The sequence below is a fragment of the Heterocephalus glaber genome, unplaced genomic scaffold (genome assembly GCF_053883595.1).
Source record: "Heterocephalus glaber isolate CG9 unplaced genomic scaffold, H.glaber_assembly_v1.0 deba00001613, whole genome shotgun sequence".
Taxonomy (NCBI): Eukaryota; Metazoa; Chordata; class Mammalia; order Rodentia; family Bathyergidae; genus Heterocephalus; species Heterocephalus glaber.
In genome coordinates this window covers 11154566-11175547 of record NW_028258384.1, presented here as the reverse complement: position 1 = coordinate 11175547, position 20982 = coordinate 11154566, and the positions used below count along the sequence as shown (strand labels likewise).

At 33.3% G+C, this 20982-nt stretch overlaps 1 protein-coding gene across 7 annotated transcripts in view; it reads left to right on the top strand.

Annotated features, from left to right (window-relative positions):
* The window catches only part of Hdx (highly divergent homeobox), a 241788-nt gene that overhangs the window by 36879 nt on the left and 183927 nt on the right, over positions 1-20982 (top strand). For all 7 annotated transcript variants that reach the window (XR_015445582.1, XR_002390573.2, XM_087196636.1 and 4 more), the window contains one exon: positions 5761-6873. Coding sequence is in view for 5 of the 7 variants with exons in the window: in XM_087196636.1 (XP_087052762.1) it covers positions 5761-6873 (1113 nt within the window). In the remaining 2 variants the exon portion in view is untranslated. The remainder of the gene's footprint in view (positions 1-5760; positions 6874-20982) is intronic.

Genomic DNA, 20982 nt, shown 5'->3' with positions numbered 1-20982 from the left:
TTTTTCCTCATAATGTACTTGATTGTACTTGAATATTGATATCCCTGAAATACAGATATTTAGACCCCAGATAGTGTAAAAATATAAAATAAACAATGAGAATAAAAGATATAAATTCTTAAAATGTAGAGTTACAAGCATACTATGTCAGTGTAATTATGCTTTGATGGATAGTAACATCTCATGTTATAGAATTTATTTGCATTGAACACAAACTGTAAAATTAAAAAATGGCTGAAAGAGGAAAAAAAAGTTTCAAGGGATTGTGCAAATCAGTCATTCTCTCCCTCCTGGAGAGTATGAATTGTATAGAAATTCAGTCTTCCTAATCTATACCCTGACACAATTTCAATGGCTTTTTCATTCACTGGAAAAGAGAGTTATTTGTAGACTGATCACTTCTCAACCCCATGGCCTATATTTTGCTAGGTCAATAGGTCCTACTTGTTAAAGATCTTTATTATTTTTAGTTCAGTTTTCATTGTACTATTCCCTCAAATGAACTCAAGTCTCACTTTATTAAGAATCTGATTTCAATGTAAAGAGAACTTAAAAAGTTAAGACATTCAAGCAAAATAAATATAATGGGGTAAAGGAACAGAGAACAAGGAATGAAGTATAGCAAAATGAAGAGATTTAGAGAAAGTAAATTTCTAACAGAAAACTAAAAGTGAATTTTATGGACACCAAGTATTGGTGGCTCAAATACCTTTCCCTTTTTCTTTTCCTATTTAATGTCATTTTGCTTAGTTCCTCACCCCAAATTTATCATGTCAATTTGGTTTGATCTTATTTTGGTTCTCACCATTGAGGATTTACAGTGCAAATCATTTACATCTGATAAACACTGGTAGATTTTAGACCTCATAACTGAAAAACTTTTGGTAAAGTTTAATTCAAATTTTGGGATGCTTTAGGCAATGAATTTTCTTTATCTTCAACACTTTAAGTGGTAATATTTCTTCAGTGTATACTTTTGTACCTTTCTTCAATAGCAAATTTCTTCACTAGAGAAGAAAATTGAACTCTTTTTGATTCAGGGTCTTCATTATGGAAATAAATTATTGTATTGTGCTATAAAATAATGTTCACAAATTGAAAAAGTATGTGGGATAATTTTTCCTCTTATTAAAAAACCTCAGACTGCCTATTTAGTAATTTCTTACCTTGATTTTATGTTCTTTTTAATGAGCCATGTTTAGTGAAAAGTTTTAGTTTTAGCGCTATCAGGGTGTGTGCCATCAGCAACCTCAATCAACTGCCAATCTCCCTTTCTTTTGTTATTCCTAGTTTTTTGTAGACTGGGATATCTGATTTGTTCAAATTATACATAAAATCATTAAAAGTGGGTTTTAAGGTTAAGAGTAATCTTAATAGTGAACTACAAGGATCTATGATATCTGCATTGGCTCTTTCTGGACAAGTGAGCTTCCTAGTTTACAAGACAGATAAGTTTTATATATACATGATATCCTTCTGTATTTTACCTTTTGATGGTATATAATATAAATATTTAGTAAACTACATAAACGACTATATAAAATATACGTCTATATATGTAAACTATAAAACTATATAAATAATCCATAAGATCATTCTTAAACTTCCCGAGTTAAGGTAGGTAATGTTTGAAGAGAATTTGGCAGTTTGAGGATTTTTAAAAAATATGGCCTGCAGCTGCTCTTTAGATATAATAACACTTCAATTCTAATTTTACCAATTTTCTGCTTTCCTACTGAAATTTTAATGTAATGCGTCCATATTTTGTAAAAAAGTTATGTGGAAATGCATTTTTATTATTTATTTATTTATGTATTTATTTATCTATTTTTTATTACTTGAATTTTTTATTGGTACATTTTAGGTATACAACACATTTACATTTCTCATTGGGAACTTGTACCTTTACATGATGCATCTTGGTTCTTATTTTTTCCCCATTCCCAGCCCTCCCTTCACCCCCTCCACCCTTCCCTATTTACAAAGTCTTTATTTCCATTTTTTCCATTTCTCATCATTTTTCCTTTCCCTTCTTTCCTTTCTCCTGCCCCTCCCACTACCCCTACCCCTTTGGACCTTTTCTTCCTATTTTGAATTATCAATTATTCATTCTAATCATTGGTACATTTTAGAAATACAATATAATGACATTCATCATTGGAAATTTGCACCTTTACATAATCTCTCTTGGTTCTTATTTTTCACCCTTGCCCATCCCTCCCTTCAACCCGTCCATCCCTCCCTATTTGCAAAGATTTTGTATCCATTTTTCCATTTTCTTATATTAATTCCATTCCCTTCTTTCCTTTCCCCTACCCCTCTCTCTTCCCCTTCCCATTTGCCCCTTTCCTTCCTATTTCACATTATCTATTATAACTTGCAGTCCTTATTTACACTTTCAGTTTCTCACAGTAGAGAAACTATTCAGTATTTATACATGTGTGCCCTATTTGTTTCACTTGAGTATCGCCTCAATGTGCATCCATTTAACTATTAATGTCTCTAATTTCTCATTTTTTATGGCTGAGTAGTACTCCATTTTATAAAAAAACTCACATTTTTTTTATCCAGTCTCCACTTGATGGGCATTTGGGCTGTTTCCAAGTTTTAGTTATTTTTTTTGTTGTTGTTAAATTCTTTCATTGGTACATTTTAGGTATACAACACAATTACATTTCTCATTGGGAGCTTGTACCTTTATATAATGCATCTTGGTTCTTATTTTTTCCCCATTCCTAGCCCTCCCTTCACCCCCTCCACCCTTCCCTTTTACAGAGACTTTATTTCCATTTTTTCTATTTCTCATCATCTTTCCTTTCCCTTCTTTCCTTTCCCCTGCCCCTCCCACTACCCCTTACCCTTTGGACCTTTTCTTCCCATTTTGCATTATCAATTATTCATTCTAATCATTGGTACATTTTAGGTATACAATATAATGACATTCATCATTGGAAATTTGCACCTTTACATAATCTCTCTTGGTTCTTATTTTTCACCCTTGCCCAGCCCTTCCTTCAACCCCTCCAGTCCTCCCTATTTACAAAGATTTTGCTCCTATTTTTCCATTTTCTCATATTAATTCCATTCCCTTCTATCCTTTCCCCTACCCCTCCCACTTCCTTCCCCTTTGCCCCTTTTCTTCCTATTTCACATTACCAATCATCCAGTCTCCAGTTGATGGGCATTTGGGCTGTTTCCAAGTTTTAGTTATCACAAACTGTGCTGCTATGAACATGGATGCATATATATCACCATGGTATGATTCTTTTAATTCTTTGGGGAAGATCCCCAGCAGTGGAATAGCAGGGTCAAATGGGACTTCCAGTCCTAGTTCTTTGAGGTATCTCCATACCGATTTCCACAGTGGTTGCACCAGTCTACACTCCCACCAGCAGTAGAGCAGGGTTCCTCTTTCCCCACAGCACCGCCAGCATTTGTTATTGGTTGATTTCATGATAGCAGCCATTCTTTCTGGAGTGAGGTGGAATCTCAGCATTGTTTTCATTTTCCATGCATTTTTGTTTTGTCTCATCTTACTTGAAAAGCCATAACATGGACATTTGTTTTGAATATTTGTAAAATTCATCTTAGTAGAAATTTAATTTATTTAAAAACATTTATTTTTAAATATTTCTTTTGAGTGTATACTTTAAAACCTTTTAGTTTTCTACCTTGCTTCTTGTGACATTTCTATTTCATTTTCCTTTGGCTTATAATTATCCCTCCTGCTCTTTCAAGAAAGTAAACCAGAGTCAGTTTAAAATCCTACTACCTCAAGTCAAATACAAATCAAGTAGAGTTGACTTTGAATCTTTGCTCAGCTATTTGTAGGCAAAATATCTTTCCACAAACTATTTATTAATTCTGAACCACCCTTTTTTGATTTACACAATTAGAAAAACAACACCTACTAAAGGAACTAATACATAAAAAGAACACATAATGGGAGATTCAATAGCATGTTAGCTTCAATTTACGGTATTATAGCAACATTAATATTGAATATAATTATATATTAATAGACATTGAAAACTGGCTAATTTAACTGGCTTTCCAAAACATATCATAGATGAGCTACGCAAATCTGTACCACATTTATGCAAGACTAATTGATTTAATGTTTTCATTTATTTTGTTTAATTCTTAATGGATTAATATGTTTTAGTAGTTTGTCATTTGTTGTGTATCTAGCAATAATTGTAAAGTTTGGCAATCCCATTTAGAATGTAATATTTCTTATTGCTTATTTTATGAAGAACTACGATTCAAGGCAATAATTACATAAATAATTTTAGTGAATCACTCATAGAAATATGTATTTTATAATCACATACAAAATACCAACTGTTTATAATTTTATTAATATTTTCTTGTTTATAAAAATATATATTCATTATATAAAGTTTGATAAGTAAAGTGTAAAGAAGAAAATACTATTTTTCTTTTGGAAGTAGAAAGATAGATTTTTTTTCAAGGGAAAAAGGGATCAGAGATGGGGGAAGGAGGTAAAGGAAAGGAGTTGATAAAAGGAGTTAAGATGTCTTATGCAATGTAGCGACTTCACCCAAGGAAGGTAAACATTATGTAACCCAAACATGTATTTAAAAAGGCAAGAGGATCAAGAGATGAATGGAGTGGGGAGAAAGGGGTGAAAAAAGGAATTGAGATGTATTATGTATCAGCTCCCACAAGGCATATAAACATTTTGTACTACAAACATATATTAGTAAAGAAAATGATCTGAGAAAAGAAGACAATACTACCACGAATTAATGACAAAAACAAAAAGATTGCAATGTGTGATGTGTTGCTGTCTTTAGTAGAAAATTGCTTTTACAAATTAATTTTAAAAGTCAAACATCTTAATATAAAAATAGATACATAATGAATGAAAAAATCTATTAAAATAATATACTTCTAGAAATTAAAATCAAAACAGCAATTGTTTATCTTTTATTAATTCCCAGGGTAGTAAAGTTCTTCCCAAAATGCAAACCAGTCAGGGTGTAAAGCAACAGTGTTCTTGCATGTTGGAGAGCACTTGGAAATATACACTAGCAATCCTCCAAGTATTGCATTCTAATGAACCAATAGTGCAAAGATTTATGCAAAAAGAGGAATATTGCAAAATGATTTATTATAATGAATATGTAAATATGTTTCTACCAGTATGAAATTAATCAAGTTATGCTATATCCATTTAACATAAGTCTGAAGACTGCAAATGTGCATTTGTTTAATAATATGGTGAATATTTCCTAATAACATTGAAGAGCACTATCTCCTTTTATATGCTTCCAAATTTATATACATTGAACATCAATACGTATAAATTTTGTGTACATTAGTGGTCACTTTTTAGGATAAATTCATAGAAATGTGCAATTACTAGGTCAGTGGATATAAACATTTATACAATTCTTTATTTGTATTAATTACATGACTTTTGTAGAAGAAAAGAGAAATGAAACACTGTTCTCAGTGTTCTTAAATATTTTTTGGGTGAATACTTAATCATATTTGATCTTATACTGTACTTCACTTAATATTCTTGTTTTTTTTTTGGTACTGGGGATCGAACTCAGGTCCTTGCACTTGCGCAGCAGGAGGCGAAAGCACTGAGCTAAATCCCTGGCCCCACTTAATATTCTTTTAAGTATCTTTTTCTTTTACCTTTGCATAGGCTTTGATTCTATGATAAATTATTTTTCTTGGTGTGTTTTATAATTTATTTCATAATGCCATTTTTTATCCTTTCAGACGTGGGTTGGCAATAAGCGAAGAAAAATGAGTAGTAAGAATTCTGAATCAGAAACAACTGGAACTCTTTCTGGTACCTCCTTGGCAGCTCCAGAACTTACAGTCAGAAATGTGGTTAATAGTGCTCGACTTTCAAGCCAACAGTCTTCTTGGACATCAGCCAATAATGATGTCATTCTAACAGGTATATACAGTCCAGCCAGTTCATTGAGTAGACAAGGAACAGCTAAACATACAAATACACAAATTACAGAAGCACATAAAATTCCTATTAAGAAAACAGCCAGTAAAAATGATACTGAGTTTCAGATGCATATTCCTGTTCAAAGACAAGTAGCCCACTGTAAAAATGCCTCCCTGCTCCTAGGTGAAAAAACAATTATTTTGTCAAGACAGACAAGTGTGCTAAATGCTGGAAACTCAGTGTACAATCACACAAAGAAAAACTATGGAAGCTCTTCAGTGCAAGCTTCTGAAATGACAGTACCTGAAAAGCCATCTGTGTGCCACCGACCTTGCAAAATTGAACCAGTTGGAATTCAAAGGTCATATAAGCCTGAACATATAGGTATGACATCACATAACTTATGTGGGCAAAAGCCAGCTATTAGAGACCCTTACTGTAGAACACAAAATTTGGAAATCCGTGAAGTGTTTTCATTGGCAGTAAGCGATTACCCCCAGAAAATTCTTGGAGGAAGTGCCACGCAGAAGCCTCCAAGGTCAGCAGAAGGAACTTGTTTGTCCATTGCAATGGAGACTGGAGATGCTGAGGATGAATATGCCAGAGAGGAGGAGTTGGCATTAATGGGAGCACAAATACCAAGCTACTCAAGATTTTATGAAAGTGGCAGTTCCATTCGAAATGAGAACCAAAGTACAACTTTGCCTGGACCAGGAAGAAATATACCAAATTCACAAATGTTGAGTATTAGAGATTTGTCAGACAATATACTATATCAAAACAGAGACTACCATTTGACACCACGAACCTCATTACATACAGCATCTAGTACATTGTACAGTAATACAAATCCATTACGGAGTAATTTTTCTCCAAATTTTTCATCATCAAACCAATTGAGATTATCACAAAACCAAAACAATTACCAGGTAATGTGCATATTTATTTTATCAATTTTGTAAAGCTGTGTTTGATTTACAGAACTGTTTATCTGGTTTGGCTTAGGACCTGGATCTTTTAACTCACATTTTGAAGAAATTTGAGATTTTTGCTTCAAAGTGGTGGTTCAAGGTTAACTACTGGAGGAATCTTCTGTTTACTTTGTCATGTTTAAATGTGGTGAAGTGTTTTTTAAAAATGAAATGTAATCATTTTTATAACATGGAAGGTTTCCCCTGACATTTAAAATAATTTTGTTCAGGAAGTGGCAGCTTTATGGGAACTACGGCATTTCCTGTATCTAAAATAGGATTAAATTGGCTAGGCTCATCCTCTTAAATATAAATTACTCCTGTAATGTTTTTTACTTGCAGTTTGAGGATATTTCACTAGGTAAGTGGCGCCTTTTTGGGTACATATCCAGGCAAGTCAATCATTTTTCTGTGTTTCAATGGCTGGGGAATCAGAGCCTGCAGTAATCCAGATAACAGTTATTTTTCTAAAAAGTACCTGCTTTATTAAAATGTTAAGTGGAATAGTAGTCAAATAGATTTTTGTAAAGTGTCCATGGAGAAATGACATTTATAGTAATAATTAAAGCAATTTTAGCCCTGTAAACAAAATAGGTGTTATTTAATTACTATTTCACATATTCAGTTATTTAGATATGCTTAAAATTATCTCTTTAACACTAAGATATAAGTCTATCTCAGAAAATCTCTTATGGCCATATATTTTTCTTCTGAAATTCTGCTTTAGAGAATTTAAATAACCAGATATGGATGTTTGTCATTTTCCTTACTGCACCTTGTACCTATTTAATCACAATACTTATGGTTTGTTAGGACTTCTAGGCTGTTTTCTACCAATTTAAATAACTGTTTTTTCTTATCTATCTTAGTACTTTCTGCTTCAAAATGAAAAGCAATAATGTAGTATATGAAGTACCCATCTGACACCTGGCCCTAACAAAAGAGACATTATAGATCATCATGATTAATAATCATTTCTTCTTGAGAATCAATTTTTGTTTGTTCTTTACAAAGTATGCTTAAAGTAACTTTGAATCATGCCATTAATATCATCCCCAAATTCCTCCTTTCATTCACTACTCTTTGTACTTTATTATCCCCATAGTGTTCTTATTAATAGTAATAACAATAATATTTATCATTTGTTGAGAGCTTATCAAGTACCAAACACTATAATCATTTTATATATCCCATTCCATTTAATGGAAAGGTAGATATTTCTGTCTTTATTTTAATTATTTTCCCGGGATCAGACAGCTTGTAAATGACAGAACAAATATTTCCAATCAATAATCTATCACTATTTCTACTTTGTCATACAGGATTATTATTTTGACTGTTTTTGAATTACTGGAAGGCCTAAGAAAGCAGAGTTTAACTGAGGTTTTTCATTAGTTCACTATTACCTTACAAATAATTTCACTTGTGATTTTACATTTTTATATCTTTTTCCAACAGAACTTTTAAGGAAATAAATGTTTTATAAAATATTTTGAAGGTAAAAAAAAACTTCAAAACTGCTTTTTGAATAATAATCTCTTTTAAGAAAAGGCAACCTGATATAACTATTTAGAGCATAGACTTAGAGATTGAACAGACCTGGATTCAATTCATGGCCCCTCCACTTTCTACATATGTGACCACATGCAAATGAGTTAACTTCTTTCTGTTATAATTTCTACATTTGTATAATATGATTAATAGTGCTGTATCATGGAATGACACATCTGTGCAAGAATTCTTGTACCTTCCCTGTCACATAAACTTTCTTACACAAATTATTCATAATTGGAAAATCAATGAAACTTTGCAAGTCTAGGTCTCCTTGACATTCCATTTCATATAAAGTATTGCTGAGGGCCCAATTATTACAGGGTATTTGAAGAAGAAATAGCATGTAGTACTCGATGAGAGTAGACTGGAGGTCAACTATTACCCGCACAATATCTCTTTTTAAAAGCCATATATTCCTATATACATTATACCAGACCTTTTCAAGTCAATGTAACCTGAAACAGTATGATAGTGTTTTCAAAGAACTCTTGGATCATCATTTACTCCACCTTTCAGTTAGTTAAATGAGATGTAGGGGATATTAAGACAGTCTGATAAAGTAGTCTATGAATATTAGCCTCCAAGATTTTGATTAAGCTGTCTTACTAACACTTTTGGATTAGTACAAAATAGAACCTGTGGTCATTTTGGTAACCTTTGTAGGTACGAAACTATAAGCAAGCAAGCAATTGTCTTGAGTTTCTGTCCCTGAGAATACATAACAGAGATATCTACCTTTGCTCTCTGTTACACCAGTTGCCTTAAAAATAGTCTAGCTCCAAGCTATCTAGGATAATGAGTTTAAATTGCCGAGATTCTAGAGAGCAATCAGTAGTTGAAATCAGCTGATTTGGAGCCTCTTGGCAATATCATATTAAAGGTTAAAGAGAGATTAAAGAAACTAGCAAGAGGTGATTATACCAGGATACCACAGCTCTCTTCCATGCTAACCTCTCTCATGGAACCAGATTGTAACCATATTAGTCTCCAAAGTGCCATTCACTTTTCATGTTACCTCTGTGTGAAACCAACTGGTTATCATAAGAGTGCTGATGTAATTAAAGTTTATTAGTAATAATCTATGTGAAGATACTGAAGCATGTTGGAACACAGGCAATGTAAATAAAGGATTTATTGTCAATATTATTTTGGCTTGATAATTAACTAAATTCTCATCTCTCATAGAATTTATAAGGTCTTAGGAGTTAATAGTAGAACACTGACTTTCTTTTAAGAAGCCCTTTGTAAATACAATACATACCAACTAGTACAGTAAAGGGATATGGTAGTTTTGTCCAACAAACTTAGTACTTGTGGACTTTGATGATTTTTAAAATAAATATTGGAAGTTTAATAATTGTAGAAACTTTAAACCTCATGGCATCATATACCAATACAAATGATATTTTTACCTGAGGAAAATGAGTGCTGGTAAAATTGAATGACTTGGTAAAAATAATTCTCAGGAAAATATTCAAGTTTTTAAAGAATAATAGTAATCTGTGTTGACATTAAATAATTTTATTGAGCTATGACTGGCATTATAGAATTCACAAATTAAAAGTATACAATTCAGTGGGTTTTAACATATTCACAGCATTATTTAAGCAACACCACAATCTTATTTAAGAACATTTCTTCACCTTAAAAGTCAGCCACATAACCATTAGCATACTACACATTTCTCCATCTCAGCACAGGTAATCACTAATTCACTTGCTGTCACTATATATCTACCTATTCTTTATATTTACTATAAATGTAATTATGTAACATGTAACTTTTGTAATTGGCTTCTATTAATTAAGATGTTTTTGAGGTATACCCATGTTATAGCATGTGTTACTATTTAATATTCATAACATGTCTTTGGATCCGTCAACATAATATGTCTTTCTGCTCGTTAGATAGTTTTTTCAACAATGTTGTCTACTTTTCAGTAGACATAAATTTATTCCTTATCATGTCTTTTGATATTGCTTTAAATAGAATTGTTTTCTTAATTTCTTTTTTATTTTAATAATATCACTCAATTATGGTGATGAATGCTCTAGCTGCGTGTTTTTGTTTTTGTTTGTTTTTTTAAATAGATGAGAAGAGCCCCAAATTTATTTACCACATTGAATTTTTGACTTACTGCTTTATGATTGGGATTCTTTTTGATTACTGCTTCAACATCTTTAATCATTATCAGTTTTTCCAAATTTTCCATTTCTTCATGTTACAGTCATGGTAAGTTATACGTATCCAGGAATTTAGCTTTTATTTTCTAGGTTATTCAATTGATTTTCATATAATAGTTAACAATAGTGTCTTTCATTTGTAATTTAATTTCATCACTCTTCTCTGGTTTATCTATAGATTTGTCAATTTTGCCTTTTCTTTTCTCATCTTCATTTTTATATTTTATATAAAATATAAATTTATTTATATATTATATATAAATATATTTATATATTATATATAAATATAGTATTTTATATTTGATATATCCATTTATATTTCCTATCATCTTTTTCATGTTTCTCTTTTTCACATGTTTCACATTTCTCTTTTTCATATGTTTCTCCTCTAATCTCTATTATTTCCTCTTTTCTGCTAACTGGCTTAGTTTTTTCTAGCTCCTTGTGGTTGTTGTAAAGTTAAGGTGTTTATTTTTTATCTTTCTGTTGCTTAAGGTAGGCATTTATTGCTATTAACTTCCTTCTTAGAACTTATTTTAGTTCATTTTCTGTTGCTACAATAAAATACTTGAGATCAGGAAATTTATAAAGAATAGAAGTTTGTTTGGCTTATGGCTCAGGAAGCTGTGAAGTCTAAGACTGTTGCATAAACAACTTCTGACATCTGGTGCATCATAACATTGCAGAGGTCATCACATAGTTAGGCAGAGGACATCACAAATAAAGCAGAGGGCATCACATACTGAGGCAGGGCATGCTTACTTGCTTGGGGTTCATTTTCTCCTCTGAATGAGCCATAAATGCCAGTATGGAGGCCTCACTCTTAATACGGCATCTAATTCTCATTATCTCACATTATGTCACAAAGGCTTTACACCCAAACATCATTAACATGAATTTCAGATTAAGTTTTCAGTACATGAACTTTTGGAAAACATATTCAAACTACAGCAGAACTGATTTTGCTGCATCTCATACATTTTGATATGTTGTATTTCCATTTTTTTCCTTAAGGTTTTTTATTTATTATTTTGATTTCTTCATTGACCCATTGGTTGGTCAACAGTGGCTCATTTAAAATTACACACAATTGTGAATTTTCGAATTTTCTTCCTGTTACTGGTTTTTAGTTTTGTATTACAGTATTTGGAATAGATTACATGGTTTCCATCTCAATTTCTCAAGATTTATTTTGAGGCATAACGTGTGGTCTATAATGGAACATTTTCTGTGCTCTCTTGAGATAATGCATTCTGCCGCTACTGGATGGTATGTTTCTGTATATATCTGTTTGGTTCATTAGGTCTATAGTATTATTCAAGTGCTCTTTCCTTATTGTTTTTCTATCTTATGATCTTTCCAGTTTTGAAAGTGGATTAGTGAATCTACTGTTATTTTAACTGTTCCTTATTTCTCACTTTAGCTTTTTAAATATTTACTTTACATACAGTAAAACCTTGGATTGTGAGTAACTTGTTCTGTGAGTGTTTCACAAGATAAGCAAACATTTCTAATAAATTTTAACTTGATAAATGGTGATGTCTTGCAGTACAAGTAGTATGTGATGCTGAACATCACATGATCACAGTTGAGCCAATGATTCCCCCTCACCCACTGTGGGATTGTGGGTGGACATCTCCCAGTAGTAAGAAATTATGGAGGAGGTATCATCTGCAGAGGAGGAGGAGAAAAAGGTGACTGAATCCCTCACTTCAAATGAGATTAAGGAGATGTATAAAATGTGGAGAACAGAGCAAAATTCAAGACCACCTGAATAAGGCACTAAAGGTGTGAGCAATGAATAGATTTATTGACAATGCAGTGTCACATTTCCACAAAATCCCCGAAAAGAGGCAAAAGCAAGTATCATTGGATAGGTTCCTTGCCAAAACTGCACAGAAAGAAAAGATTCCATTAAGCCAATAGATAGCAGTGATTCCATTAGTAATAGTGAAATTTTTCATACAAAATAGCCCTCCTCTGTCTTGTCTTCTTCACACAAGCCATGAAGATTTTCAAAGGTAAGTACAGGTATAATTTATTTTTCTTTATATTTGTATTTTCTTCATTATTTTGTGTTATATTACAGTATTGTAATCATTTTAATATGAATATTTTTGGGTTTTAAAACAAATCATCTAAGTTTTCATTACTTCTTGTGGGAAAATTTGTTTTAATATATAAGTGCTTTGGATTACAAGCATGTTTCTGGAATGAATTATGTTGGAAAACCAAGGTTTTATTGTATTTAAATGTTTGAATGTTAAGGGCATACACATCTACAATTATTATATCTTTTTTATGAATTGGCCTATCAGTATGTAATAAATTTCTTTATATCTTGCTACAGATTTGTATTGAAAGTCTAATATATCTAATAAAAGTATAATTATTTCTGCTTTCTTTTGGTTTTACTTTGTGTGGAATATATTTTACCATCCCTTCAATTTCAGTTGATGTGTTCTCTTAAAGCCAAAGTGAGACTTGTAGGCAATATATTTTTTTAAACCTTGCTTTTTTTAATTGTTTCTTTGTTTGGTACTGGGTAATGAATCCAGGGCTTCACACATGCTACACAAGCACTCTACCATTGAGCCACATCCCCAGTTCTATTATTATTATTATTATTATCATCATCATTATCATTTTATTTTTAGACAAGGTCTTGCTAAGTTGCCCAGGGTGGTCTAGAACTTGCAATCCCCCCTGCCTCAGTCTTTTCATTATATGCTTACAGGTGTGTGCCACTACACCCAGCTTGATTGTTTTTAATCAATTTAGCCACTCTATCTTTCAATTGGAGAATTTAATCAATTTACACTTAAAGTAACTATTGATAGTTAAGAACTTACTATTATAAGTTGTAGTTTTTTCTGCTTGTTTTGCAGTTCCTTTCTTGCTCTCTTGCCATCTTGCCTTGTGATGTGTTGAATTTTTGTAGTACTATGCTTTATTTCTTGTTCATCTTTTATCTGTCTATTAGACATTTTTTCTTTATGGTTACAATGAGGCTTGCATAAAATGTAAAATAACTGTCTTAAAGACTTTTCTAGTAAGTCCAATGCATGCACTTCTTCAGGGACATTTTCATAAGAATTATTTTTCCCTTGAATGGGTATTGTCTGTTTCTTTGTGTACATTATGATTTTCTCTACATTGGTTATTTGGGAAAAAACTTCTCTCTGTCTTTGCATTCTGATTCTATGCAGTTGGAGGCTTTTTACTATTCAGGCTGGCATTAAGTTTTACGGTCTCTTTGACCCTTTTTATCTTTTTCCTGGGCCCATGTACATTATATTTACTGGTTTTCATGTATATTTACCAATTTTCATGTATAGATGGCTACTTCTAAATATCTTAATTTTCCTAAGTTTCATTTCTACTTCTTCCAGAGTGTTTAGTTGTTCAATTATATTCCTCCATCAGCAATCTCTTTCCCCAAGTTTCTATGGGTCAGCAGCCTCCTTAGGGTTTCACAAGCCTTGCCAACTGCTTCCCACCATTTCCTATACCCAGTGATACAATCAGTGCCATTTTTGGTTGTCTGAATTCTACGTTAGGAGATAGAGGCCAATCTCTCACGCAGCTCCCAGACATGTTAGAACATTGTAAACTCACATCAAGTCCAGTCTGCTTCTTGTTCACAGAAGAGACTGAAGATTAGGCCTCTGCTTCCTTAAAATCATGTCATGCCCCACCAGGAAAGCAGTGTGAAAAAGAAAAATAAAAAACACCTTGAAGTTTCCCACCATTTTGAAAGTGGCATTTTCTTGACTGGGTATTTACTTTGTTGCTATAGATCTAGACCCATTTTCAGAGCTAGAATGAAGTTATTTTAGTCAGTGCTACTTCTTAAAAATGTTTTCATGGGGTGGGATGGGGGCAGTGCTGTTTGTTTTGAAATCACACTGTGATATATCCTCCCATATAGAGTTACTGTAATAAACAGCCAGGATATTTGACTTCTTTAAAAGCTTATGTTTTGGTTCAATAAGAAGTTGTTTGCAAAGTAAAGACATGGAGCCATGATTCATGGTAAGAACATTAGTCCAGCCCAGCAAAGATGGTGGCTTAATAAGAACAATAAATCTTTTGGTGTTGTTTGGAGATTAGGCCTCTAATTATACATGTACTAAACTACTTCATTTCAGTTGTAAAAAGTATATTTAGAATTTAAATCTACAATTTGACTATTTTATTAAATGAATAAATGTTATACTGTCTTAAATATCTGATTTTTTACATAAGTGAAATGAGTTTTGAAATATTCTAAAAGGTATAGTTTCAGGAAATTTGGATCTGTAATTTCACACCCCTCAGTGCCTTTGAATTAGATAATATGTAGTTTTTTCACACATTAATTTACTTTATTTCAATTATACCCTTTCATTATTTTTAAATGATCAAGAGTCAGGAATGCTCTTTTCAACAGTAGGTCCTTCCCTGCAATTGCATATTAAGTTGTGATTCTCTGTTAGATTCAGCAGGGCAGTCACTTTGGGAGGCAGTTTTGTGATGGGCATAAAAAAGGGTATTTTCATTATCTCCAAAATGTCTAGTTCTCTTCTATGTCATGTATAAGGCCTTTCTTTGGGAATATGTTTTATGTTTATCTTCTAAACTCCCACTTCCAATATCTTAATTTCAAGCTTGGATAACTATTATAAATGTTGCCATCCTTCTGCAATTCACTATGCACACATAGATGAAATAAGCTTCTCAATGTATAAAAATATAATTCTGACCACATAATACATATGCTGGAGAACCTTAAAAGGCTCCCCGTTTTCTACAGAATTAGATATAAAGGTAGCTGGGCATTCATACCATGTTTCTTTTGTTTTTTTTTCTTAAATTCTTTTATTTGTACATTTTAGGTATACAATACATTTAGATTTATCTTTGGGTGCTTGTACTTGTACATGATGTATCTTGGTTCTTATTTTTTCCCCATTACCTGTGCGCCCTTCACCCCTAAACCCTTCCCTATTTACATACTTTGTTTCCATTTTTTTTCTTTTCTCATAGTTTTTCCTTTCCATTCTTTCCTTTCCCCTTCCCCTCCCACCACCCCTACCCCTTTGGACCTTTTCCTAATTCAAAGTATAAATTATTGGTTATTAATCATTTTAGTCCTTATTTACACTCTCAGTTTCTCACACTAGAGAAACTATTTGGTATTTACACATATGTGTCCTATTTATTTCACTTAAGAGTATGGCCTCTATATGTATCCATTTAGCTATAAATGACTCTAGTTTTTCATTCTTTATGGCTGAGTAGTACTCCATTTTATAAAAAAACCACATCTTCTTTATCCAGTTTCCAGTTGATGGGCACTTGGGCTTTTCCCAAGCTTTAGCTATTACAAACTGTGCCACAATAAACATGGGTACACATACATCTCTGTGGTACGATTCTTTTAATTCTTTTGGGAAAATACCCAGCAGGGAAATAGCTGGGTCAAATGGGACCTCCAGCCCTAGTTCTTTGAGGTATCTCGACACTGATTTCCATAGTGGTTGCACCAGTCTGCACTGCCAACAACAATGGAGAAGGGTCCTTTCTCTCCACACCCCCACCAGCATTTGTTATTGGTTGATTTTTTGATAGCAGCCATTCTTTCTGGGGTGAGGTGGAATCTCAGTATTGTTTTCATCTGCGTCTCCCGAATGACCAGTGATGTTGAACATTTTTTCATATGTTTATTTGCTGCTTTTACTTCTTTGTCTGAGAAATGTCTGTTCCTTTCAGATGCCCATTTTTGAATTGGGTCTTTGAATTTGGGGTGTCTGATATTTTTCAGTTTTTCATATATTTTAGATAGTAGCCCTTTGTCTGAGTTACAGCTGCTAAAATTTTTTTCTCACATTGCAGATTGTCTGTTAGCTCTGTTGGTGGTTTCTCTTGTAGTGCAGAAGCTTTTCAATAAGATGAAATCCCAGTTGTTGATTCTTTCTGCTAGTTCCTGTGCTACTGAGGTTTTGTTCATAAAGCCTTTTCCTATGCCAATATCTTCAAGATTCTACCTAACGTATCTTCCAGCAAATTTAGTGTTTCTGTCTTAATATTTAGATCTTTAATCCACTTAGATCTTATTTTAGTGCAGGGTGATAGATATGGCTCTGGTTTTAATCTCTGACAGGTTGACATCCAGTTTTTCCAACACCATTTATTAAAGAGGCTATCTTTCCTCCAATGAGGGTGGTTGGCTTCTTTGTCAAAGATGAGGTGGCTGAGTATGTCTGAAGTTGTTTTTGCATCTTCTTATATATTCCACTGATCCATGCTGTTTTTATCACAGTAGCTTTGTAGTATAGCTTCAAGTTGGGAATTGTGATACCCTCAGCAATGTCTCTGTTGCCCAGAATTGCTTTTGCTATTCTAGGTCTCTTCTGGTTCCAAATGAATTTTTGGATGGTTTTCTCTAGCTCTGTGAAGTATATTGTTGGAATTTCAATTGGCATTGCATTAAATCTATATAGCAGTTTTGGAAGTATGGCCATTTTCACTGTATTGATTCTTCCTACCCACGAACAAGGCATGTCTTTCCATTTTCTTATATCCTCCTTGACATCCTTTTTCAAGGTGCTGTAATTTTCAGTGTAGAGGTCTTTTGCTTCCTTTGTTAGATTGATTCCTAGATATTTCATTTTTTGGATGCTATTGTAAAAGGAATTGTTTCCCTAATTTCTCTCTCAATGAGTCTGCTATTTGTTTATAAGAAGGCTATTGTCTTTTGAGTGTTGACCTTATATTCAGCTACTCTACTGAATCTGTCAATTAAGTCCAGAAGTCTTTTGGTAGAGTTTTTTGGGTCTTCTATGTAAAGTATCATATCATCAGCAAAGAATGAGAATTTACAACTTCTTCCTTTCCTATCTTTATTCTTTTTATTTCTTTCTCTTTTCTAATTGCTGTGGCTAATGTTTCCAGAACAATATTGAACAGGAGTGGTGATAGTGGGCATCCTTGTCTTCTTCCTGATTTTAATGTGAAAGTTTTCAGCTTTTGACCATTTAGTATGATATTGGCTGTTGGTTTTTCATAGATAGCCTTAATCAGGTTGAGATAAAGACCTTCAATTCCAATTTTCTGTGGGGTTTTTATCATGAATGGGTGCTGGATTTTGTCAAATGCTTTTTCTGCATCTATTGAGATGATCATATGGTTTTTGTCCTTGACTCTGTTAATATAGTGTATTACATTTATTGATTTACGAATGTTGAACCATCCCTGCACCCCTGGGATAAATCCGACTTGGTCAGGGTGTATGATCTTCTTGATGACTCCCTGTATTCTATTCGCCAGTATCTTGTTGAGGAATTTTGCATCTATGTTCATTAGGGAGATTTTCCTGTAGTTCTCTTTTTGGGTTGGGTCTTTCCCTGGTTTTGGAATCAAAGTCACACTTGCTTCCAGGAATGAGTTTCAAAGCCTTGCATCCCTTTCAGTTTCCTTGATGGGTTTAAAGAGTAATGGCAATAGTTCTTCTTTAAATGTCTTGTAGAATTCAGCAGTGAAGCCATCCGGACCTGGGCTTTTCTTTGTTGGTAAATATTTTATTACATTTTCAATTTCACTCATTATAATTGGGGTGTTGAGAATTTCTATATTTTCTTCATTTAACTTTGGCAATTCCTATGTATCTAGGAATCTGTCCATTTCTTCTGTGTTTTCCATTTTATTAGAGTACAGGTTCTCAAAGTAGGTATTAATGATCCTCTGGATTTCTTCTGGATCTGTTGTGACTTCTCCTTTTTCATTCTTTTTTTTTAATTCTTTTATTGGTACATTTTAGGTATGCAACACAATTACATTTCTCATTGGGAATTGTACCTTTACATAATGCATCTTGATTCTTATTTTTTACCCATTCCTAGCCCTACTTTCACCCCCTCCACCCTTCCCTATTTACAAAGACTTTATTTCCATTTTTTCCATTTCTCATCATTTTTCCTTTCCCTTCTTTCCTTTCCCCTGCCCCTCCCACTACCTCTACCCTTTTGGACCTTTTCTTCCTATTTTGCCTTATCGATTATTCATTGTAATCATTGGTACATTTTAGGAATACAATATAATGACATTCATCATTGGAAAGTTGCACCTTTACATAATCTCTCTTGGTTCTTATTTTTCACCCTTGCCCATCCCTCCCTTCAACCCCTCCATTCCTCCTTATTTACAGAGATTTTGTTCCTATTTTTCCATTTTCTTGAAGTAGGTATTGATGATCCTCTGGATTTCTGCTGGTTCTGTTGTGACTTCTCCTTTTTTGTTCTTAATTGTGTGGATTTGAGTCTTTTCTTTTCTTTTTTTGATAAGGTTGGCTAAAGGTTTATCGACTTTATTTATTCTTTTCAAAAAACCAACTCTTTGATTCATTCATTTTTTTTATCGTTCTCTTAGTCTCCATTGCCTTGATTTCTGCTCTGGTCTTTATAATTTCCTCTCTTGTGTGGGCTTTGGGTTTGTTATTCTCTTCCTTTTCTAGGACTTTGAGGTTCTGCATTAGATTATTTATCTGAGTTCTCTCTGTTTTCCTAATATGGGCATTCACTGCTATGAATTTCCCGTGAAGAAGTGCTTTCATTGTGTCCCATAGATTCCTAAATGTTGTACTGGCATCATCATTTACTTGTAGAAACTGTTTAATTTCTTCTTTAATTTCTTCTGTGACCCATTGGTTGTTCAGGAGGCTGTTATTCAATTTCCATGTGTTTGTGGGAGTTTTGCGGTTTCTCATGTTATTGATGTCCAATTTTATTGCACTGTGGTCTGACAGTATATAGGGGGTAACTTCAATTCTTTCCCATTGACTTAGACATGTCCTGTGAGCTAGCATGTGGTCTATTTTGGAGAATGACCTAAGTGCAGCTGAAAAGAATGTGTATTCTGATTTTGTGGGGTGGAACACTCTGTAAATATCTATTAAGTCCATTTGTTCAAAAGCTTGGTTCAGTTCTAGAATTTCACTGTTAATTTTTTGTCTAGATGATCTGTCTATTTGTGATAGTGGGGTATTGAGGTCCCCCACTACAACTGTATTAGTGCTTATTTGGTTTTTTATGTCCATTAATATTTGTTTTGTATAGTTGGGGGCATTCATATTTGGTGCATATATATTTAGGATTGTCATCTCTTCCTCTTGGATTGCTTCCTTCACAAGGATGTAATGACCATCTTTGTCTCTCTTACTTAGTTTTGGTTTGAAATCCACTTTGTCTGCAAATAAGATTGCTACCCCTGCTTTTTTCTGGGTTCCTGTTACTTGGAGAGCTGCTTTCCATCCTTCTTCTTTCAGTCTATGATTTTCTTTTTGAGTTAGATGTGCTTCTTGTATACAGCATATTGTTGGATTTTGCTTCTTAATCCATTCTGCCAGTCTACTTCTTTCGATTGATGAATTGAAGCCATTAACATTGATAGTTATAATTGAGAGATATTGACTCATCCTTGTCATGATGTTTTACTGTTGTTGGCTTTTATTTCTTTTTCCCCCTTTCCCTTTAGTTTCTTACCTTGTCTGGTGGCTTCCCTCTGTTGAGCCTCATGGAGTTGTGACCTTTGTTACCTTTTTCTGGAATATTGCTTAGAATTGTTTGGAGTGCTGTTTTGGTGTTCATGAAATTTCTCAGGTGTTCTTTGTCATGGAAGTATCTAATTTCCCCATCAATTTTGAAAGATAATTTTGCAGGATACAACAGTCTAGGTTGGAAGTTATTTTCTTTTAGGGCTTGAAATACTTGACTCCAGGCTCTCCTTGATTTGAGGGTTTGTGTTGAGAAGTCTGCTGTGATTCTGATGGTCTTTCCTTTATAGGTGATTTGTTTCTTTTCTCTAACTGCCTGTAGGAATCTGTTGTTCTGTTGGGTTTCTGGGATCTTGACTATTATATGCCTAGGTGCAGATTTTTTTTGATCATGGGTGGGTGGAGTTCTATATGCCTTGCTTATCTGTATGTCCAATTCTCCTCCTCTTTCTGGGAAGTTTTCTATTATTACTCCTGTGAACAGTTTTTTTTTTATGTCAGTTGTACTTTCTCCTGCTTTTTCATGGACTCCTATCAGTCTTATGTTATTCTCCTTTACATCATTTAGCAGCTGCTGAATTGATTTCTCATGGTCCCTTACTATTTTTAAGAACTCTCTGTTTTCATGGTCCTTCTCTGCAATCCTGTCTTCTACATCTGATATTCTATCTTCAGATTCTCTTAACCTGCTCTGCATGCTTTCAATGGAGTTTTTAATCTCCTGAATATCTGTTTGAATCTGTTTCATGGATTCCATTTCTTTCTTTTGTTGGGCAATCATGGTTTCCATTTCTTATG